General features: G+C 38.0%; 1 protein-coding gene across 2 annotated transcripts in view; it reads left to right on the top strand.

Moving 5' to 3' along the window:
• The window catches only part of LOC138025260 (mitogen-activated protein kinase-binding protein 1-like), a 52,337-nt gene that overhangs the window by 11,404 nt on the left and 33,433 nt on the right, over positions 1–7,500 (top strand). For both annotated transcript variants that reach the window (XM_068872490.1, XM_068872489.1), the window contains exons 12-18: positions 705–780; positions 1,655–1,768; positions 5,312–5,414; positions 5,594–5,631; positions 5,897–5,963; positions 6,278–6,392; positions 6,522–6,613. In XM_068872490.1, the coding sequence (XP_068728591.1) occupies positions 705–780; positions 1,655–1,768; positions 5,312–5,414; positions 5,594–5,631; positions 5,897–5,963; positions 6,278–6,392; positions 6,522–6,613 (605 nt within the window). The remainder of the gene's footprint in view (positions 1–704; positions 781–1,654; positions 1,769–5,311; positions 5,415–5,593; positions 5,632–5,896; positions 5,964–6,277; positions 6,393–6,521; positions 6,614–7,500) is intronic.

Genomic DNA, 7,500 nt, shown 5'->3' with positions numbered 1-7,500 from the left:
CTTTTTGCTTTGTACATAGGAACTTTTTATATTTTGTAATTAAGTTCTGAAAAGCTATTGTTGGAGAATTTAATAAAATTTATTATTAATGTACAGCACAGGTTTTTTTTCCATCAATGGCATTCAACCAATAATTATACATGTAGCATACAGTTACATACACTGTAATTTAATATGAAATAAATACTGTTCTAAATTTGTAAATATGTAGATTTTTAATATTATGATATTTAATATTAAGCGCATTTAACTTCATTAAATAAATGACAGGAATATTGACTACAACAAAAAATGGCAAAAATTAAAGAAAGACGTTACATGTGCATATTATTCCAACATTAGCAAAAGATGTGAATTGTGTTTGATAGGAGAAAAATTGCGCATATGTGTGAAAGGAAGTGGCTACACTAAACATGAGAAACAAGTTGACATTGTGTTGCAGAGACTAAGAAATTCTTGTTTAAATCTGTCAACATGTGATGATAAGCTTATGTTCCTATCAAATCTTTCCTATTTTAATCCTAGAGTGAATCCTTAACCCCTGTTTAAATCATCAGTCGTGGCAGCTCCTGTACTACCAATCACATCTTTATCTTTCATATTTCAACAATTAAATGTTTCCCATGTAAAATTTGTATTACGTTAGATTGATATCATTATTATACATGGTTAGGGTTATCATATTAAGATTTATTACTTCTTAGCAACCCACTGTCAAAGGCAGAAAAAGCAGCATACCCTGATACAGTGGCTGTGGCTCTTGACACTGTTAATCAGAGGGTAAGTCAACGTTATTATTATAAGGAAGGATTACATTTTTTGCAAACGTTGGCCGTGTAGCACTTATATTTGAACTGACTTGACAGATTAGAGTGTAAGGTGAAGTGCTAGTTTTCTACCCCATATGAACCATGTGTGAGTATTAGCCCTACTGATGAAAATGGGCCCACACAAGGACCGAGAAAAACTCTGACCAGGGTGGGAATTGAACCCACGACCTTCGAGTTAGATCACTGCTGCTCTACCGACTGAGCTACAAGGTCAGATGGGAGCAGGCCGTGGGAACTGAAGATGTTAAAGTCACGACAGTGAACATGTACAAGTACAAGGAAGGATTACATTTTTTGCAAACGTTGGCTGTAGCACTTATGTTTGAACTGCATATGAAACATGTGAGCGTCGCTACACATTACACTCTAATCTGTCAAGTCAGTTCAAATATTAGTGCTATACGGCCAACATTTGCAAAAAACGTAATCCTTCCTTGCACTTGTACGTGTTCATTGCCGTGACTTTAACATCTTCAGTTCCCACAGCCTGCTCCCGTCTGACCTTGTAGCTCAGTCGGTTGAGCAGCGGTGATCTGACCAGAAGGTTGTGGGTTCAATTGCCACCTTGGTCAGAGTTTTTCTCTGTCCTTGTGTGGGCCCATTTCCATCAGTAGGGCTAATGCTCACATGATTCATATGGGGTAGAAAACTAGCACTTCACATTACACTCTAATCTGTCACGTCAGTTTTATTATTATAATATGGCCTCACCAAAAACTTCTCCAGAATGTTGTTATCTCTAAGCTGATTTTTTATGCAAAATTGTTTTTTCCCTTTGATATTGACCTTGCATTGATTTGTGTTTTTTTTTTTAATTTTTACAGTTGGCTTGCGTTTACAATGACCACAGTTTGTACACTTGGGACATGAAAGACATGAAAAAAATTGGAAAAACATGGTCTTCACTTTACCATAGCACATGTGTTTGGGGAGTTGAGGTGGAGAAAAAAAACTCATTATAAATTATTGTCTTGTTAATTTCAGTTTTTTTAGTGGTTTATAAGCAGCCATTTCCTTGGGCTACCCACATACACTGTATATATGCCTATAACCCGATGCGAGTAATACACAAAAATTACACACAAATACAAGATTCTTGTAGTGAAAACTAAGTTGAGTCTCAAGGATTCCAGATTACTATCTGCTCCTCTCTCTATCTTGACGCTTGGTCCTCCTCTCTATGTTCCTGTTGTCTCTCTATTTCTATTTTATCACAGATGTCAGATGTGAGTCTCCGCCAGGCTAGCTGATCTTTTACGATCGCTTTCCATGTTCCAAGAGCAGCTCCACGCTTGAGGATGTCCTTCAGGGTGTCCTTATATCAAAGACAGTGGCACCCAACTCTCCTTGAACCCTCTTCTAATACTCCATAAAGAAGTGCCTTCACAGGCCACACATCTGGCATATGTGCAACGTGACCCATCCAACACAATCTGTTCCTAACAAGAATAATCTCAATATCTGTAGATTTTGCACAATCCAGTACCTCATCATTTGTGATAAAGTGATCCCACCTGATCTCAGGTGCCACTACTGGATGGTTCTTAGAAGCTTGATGTGATGACAATATAGGGTCCAGGTTTCAATTCCATACATCATTAGTTGAGTGATGCACTGATTGTATACTTTGAGTTTCGTCTCTACTGTCACATCTCTACAGTCAAAAACCCTATCCCTGAGCCTCCCCATCGCACATGACGCAGCCTGAATCTAATGCTGTTATCTCTTCATCTAGCTTGCAGTCCTTGGTGACATAGCTACAGAGATATTTGAAGCAGTCTACTCCCTTCAATTTGTGCCAATCAATGTAGAAATCCAGCTGTTCACCGACTCTCGTGGTTTCTATTTTCTTGATGTTGATCCTGAGACCCATTTTCAGTGACAGGTTGCTGTATGCGGATAACAGACACTGTAGCGCAGTGCCATCATTGGTAAATAATTATGGCAATATCGTCTGCACACTGGGCTTCTCGTATGTATTTGGTGAATATGTTGGTCTTTGATTTCAAAAGCCTGAGATGAAATAAGTCGCCGTCTTATCTGAAACGAACCTTGATACTATAACAGGGCTCGAAATTGCGACCGATACGGTCGCCAATGCGACTAAAACTTTGAACTTGGCGACTGAAAATTCGAGTTTAGTCGCCACTTTGGCAACTATGTTCCTCTGATAAATAAAACACTTAAGGTGAGAAACAAATAATTTGCTGCAGTCTAGAAATTACCAGGAAACAAGATCGTTGTTAGAATGCAAACAAGAAGCGTTTCAAAGCGTTTCAAAAACGTTTGTTCAGAGCGTACGATTTCTCGCGTGCGATGTGAAAGATGCAGTTGTTCCTAGCCAAAGTAACCCAGAAATGTTCTTATTACTTTGTTCGCTTACTGCTTAAGGTAAGATTGTCACGCAGAAGTGTTCAGGAGTTTTTTCTTTCGTGTTTTCATGTTTTAAGTCATTCGAGATCGAGTATTTCGGTCTGTCCCACTACCGCAGCTGCCACAATCTACCAGAAGCCGAACAACAATGCTAATTAAATGAGGCTCTAATCTGAGTTTCTGTTCTTGTACTAGCTGGCGACTGCATTTTTGCATTTGGCGACCATTTTTTCTTTGATAGTCGCCAAAAGGTGACTTGGAATTTTTTTTTAATTTCGAGCCCTGTATAACAGGGATTTATGTCCTTCAAAGCAAGGTAGAGCATAACGGTGGCATACATTCCAAACAGAGTAGGAGCTAGCTTACCCCCTTGCTTGACACCACTGTTGTACTCAATGGGATTAGAAAGTTCTCCATCAATGCACAGTCTAGCGTGCACATCAGAATAAAGTGTGCTGATTTTGGACAAAATTGGCAGGGCATCCAAGCTTTCCCAAGATCTTGAATAGGTTGGAGCTCTCTCTTTATGCAATCAAAGGCTTTGGTGAAGTCAGTGAAGGCGATGTGCAAGTTTTGCTGTTGTTCTCTGCATTTTGACGCAAGATGAAGATGCCATCAATTGTGTCTTTGCCGTCTCCGTAGCCTGACTGAGATTCAGGGCACACTAGCTCTTCTAGACGTTTAAGGCACTGCAGTACAATATCAGCAAATATCTGGCCTACCACACTGAGGAGGGATATTCTGCAGTAGTTTGCAGACAGTCACTGTGGTAACCCTTTTTAAAAAGGATGCAGATGATGGCGTCAATAAGGTCTGATTGCAGCTTATCTGATATCCAAAACAAATTGAAGATGGTGAGCAAAAATGATATCAGAGTGCGTGCACCATTATTATGAGTACTTTAGGTAGTATACCATCTGTTCCGGGACTCTCTTAAGCTTGGTGTTTTTGATAGTAATCGTGACCTCTTCCGATTTGATTGGCTCATCGAATTCTTCAATAATTGCATGCTGTTCGAGTTCATCAAGTATACTCCAACCAACGTCTGTGGGTTGGTTTAAAAGTTCTTCGGAATGCTCAACCCATCTTTCCTTGATATCTTCGGGAGATGAGAGAAGAACGCCATTCTTAGCTCTCACGGAATGGAGGTTTCTTGGTTTTGGGCCATAGAGAGCATTGATCGTTACATAAAACTCCCTGAGATTTTTCTCCTTTGCAAACCTCTCTGCTTCTTCTGCCTTTTGTTGGAACCATTTGTTTTTAAGCTTTCTGATCTCTTCCCAGAGAGCTGTCCTATGGCAATTTAGTTTCTTATCCTTGAGAAGACTTTGAATCTTTCAATCATGATCTTCAAACCAGTCTTGACTCCTATGCTTTTTCTTTTCAAAGGTTTGATTAGTGGCATTCTGAAGCACCTTTCTCAGATCCTCCCAAGATTCGTTTCGAATGTCTCGAAGTTGCTAATCCAGAAACCTCTCCAATCTCTCTTTCTTCTCAGTATTCATTGTGGTGTCTAATTTTGTTGATGGCTTCGTCCTTTTCCTTTTTTTCCTAACCACGATTCAACATCTGCATGTGATGAGTTTGTGGTCTGTGAAACAATCTGCTGTTGGATTGACCTTTGTCACTTTGATGAACTTCGCAGCCTGCTTGTCTGCAAGCATGTGATCTATTTGGTGCCAATGTTTGGGTTGCATATGCTGCCAGGTATTCTTGAGTTGGAACATGGTACCCATTGTTGAGAGCTGGAAGCGGGTACAGAATTCAAGCAGCATCAGTCCATTAGAGTCCGTTTTTCCTACTCAATGCTTTCCGATGACGGTCGGCCAAGACTGCCAATCTTTTCCGACGCGAGCACGATCATGCTGTCTCCTTTAGCTACCTACGGTAGTGTTATTAATTATTTATCTTATCTGAATCAGTGAGAAAGTTTGAGGACCTGCATGTGAAATCATTTTGCTGGAAATAGTTACAGAATGTTAATTAGCCTTTTTCAGAGGCCTAAAATTAATAGACAAGTATATGAATAGTTTACTCACATGTGTAAGGCATGCTGTCATTGTTCTCAGAGTGTTAATAAATGTCATCTATTGTTGGCTCATTGTAAGGTTTACCCCAGTGTCCCAGACAGCAATCAGGCTACTTTACCTCCTGGCTCATTCCTTACATGTTCATCTGATGACACTATTAGGGTGTGGAATATTGAAGATGGTAAGTTAAAAAAGTGATCCTGCTTTGCATTTTGTGTCACAATGGATTGTAGTTTAAGCTATTAACCAATGTGGCAAAGTATCACTTCTTTAATTTTACCAATTTTAATACTGTATTAATTAATCAATTTATTATTAAATTGAGAGGTCTCATATACCTACTTTACATGACTTTTCCAGGAACAAGTATTTTATTTGAGAGAAATGTTTACAGTAAGGTAAGTTGGAAGATAGTGGTTTCAATTTACAATATACCCCAACAAGAGTAAAGGTGAAGCAAGCAATAAAAAGATCTTAAGTTTTCATTTGGTTACTTTATTACGGTATTATTTTTTTTTCTTGTGTGCAAAGATATTATATCTTTCACATGTAAGGATTGTACTTCGTGACCACCCTTACAAGAACAGATCTGGACAAATACATCTTAATTGTCTATTGGGTGTTTTTTCCGTTTGGTATGATACTTCATTTTCTCATCAATAGGAGATGATGAAGATCATATATACTGGAGAGACAATAGAAAATTTGAAGGATACTGATATTAGTCCAGGTTGGTCTAAAAATATTTGGAAATTAAGGAATAACAATCATTTGATCCTGGGTATATTGTTGTTGGTGACTGACGTTTCATCAGCATGGGGGGAAGTCATCTTCAGTGGTAACTAAAAGTCATTTTGTTCTAGAAATAGACTGACTTAACGTAATTATACTTTCCATAAGCAAGTCTTCTGTCACACCTGGAATTTCTTTACATGCCATGTGCAATGGTATTTAGATTCCAAACGTTTTTAAATTTCAGTGGTACTTTTTAATTTGTTATTCTCTCTTATGCTTTCTTTTTTGGTGATTTCTGTAATTTTACAGGCATTAAGAACATGCGAGATTCCACTAGTGATTCCCGCAATACAGGAGCAAGATGCCTGCGTGTTAGTCCTGATGGACAAACACTTGCTACTGGTGACAGATCTGGAAATGTCAGGTTTGGATGATGTTTGTAGTTACTGTATTAAACAGTGTAGTTCCAAGTTGTCTTCAAGCTGCATTAGTAGGAGTGCAGCACTTGATCTATTTTAATTTCGTTCTGTGCTTTGACTCTTATGTCTTTCAGGGTTTATGATTTGACATTCTTTGATGAGACTGCAAAAATTGAAGCTCATGAGTCTGAAGTGTTGTGTGTGGAATTTTCTCCCAGGGAAAGTGGTAAATAAATGTGCTGCATGTACACAGTCTGTTTTCTTTGCATCAAGGCAATCATTATCATGTTTAAAATCCTGTTTCCTTTTTAGTGAACAAACAAGTGCATTACAATGCATTGTTTCAAACTATAACCCACAAAATGTGTACTCCTCAAATAACTAGAATTATTGTGACTGGGAGATCGGTATGAGTAATTTAAGCTTGGAGCTGTAAGTGAGCCATCGTAAATCCTCACATGTTAGACACAACATGCATGATGGTGGTATTCTTCATCCAAGTTACAGATTCGTCATTCACTAATAGGATAAATAGAGGATATTACATGGCCGTGCGGGGATACCTATTTTATCTTCGAGTGCTGAAAGTATCTCTCAAGAGTGAGAAGATAAAATTCATATCCCCAAGCGGTCATGTAATGTTCTGTTTATTATATAGATATTGATGAAATGCCTAGATTTAAATCAACTTGTTTTATTCATTTTCAAAATGATGAAAAAGTGTTCACCAACCACTAAAACACGCATGTTGTGTAACATGAAACTTTCAAGATGTGAAAGTTATGAAAAACAAATCATGACAATGTAAAATTTGCAATAAAAATGTTAATGTAGTAGAGAAGAATTATATTAAAGCACAAAAGTATCGCACAATGAAGAGGAAGCTCACGTTTTATTGGCTAATCGTGTTCATTACCATGACGACAGCTATATCCTCACATGTGAAAGATAAAAATGATACGTTTACTGCGCGCGGTGAAGATAAGATTTTTTAGTAAAAGGAGAAATCCTGGTATTTCATCAGTATGTATATAATAATTATTTTTATATAACCTTCAAACTGTTTCAGTTGGATCAAAGGTACTGTACATATACCTACATTATATGTAGTGT

The sequence above is a fragment of the Montipora capricornis genome, chromosome 12, assembly GCF_036669925.1.
Source record: "Montipora capricornis isolate CH-2021 chromosome 12, ASM3666992v2, whole genome shotgun sequence".
In the NCBI taxonomy this organism is placed as follows: Eukaryota; Metazoa; Cnidaria; class Anthozoa; order Scleractinia; family Acroporidae; genus Montipora; species Montipora capricornis.
The sequence above is the reverse complement of the archived record's forward strand: the minus strand, read 5'-3'. Positions and strand labels throughout refer to the sequence as shown.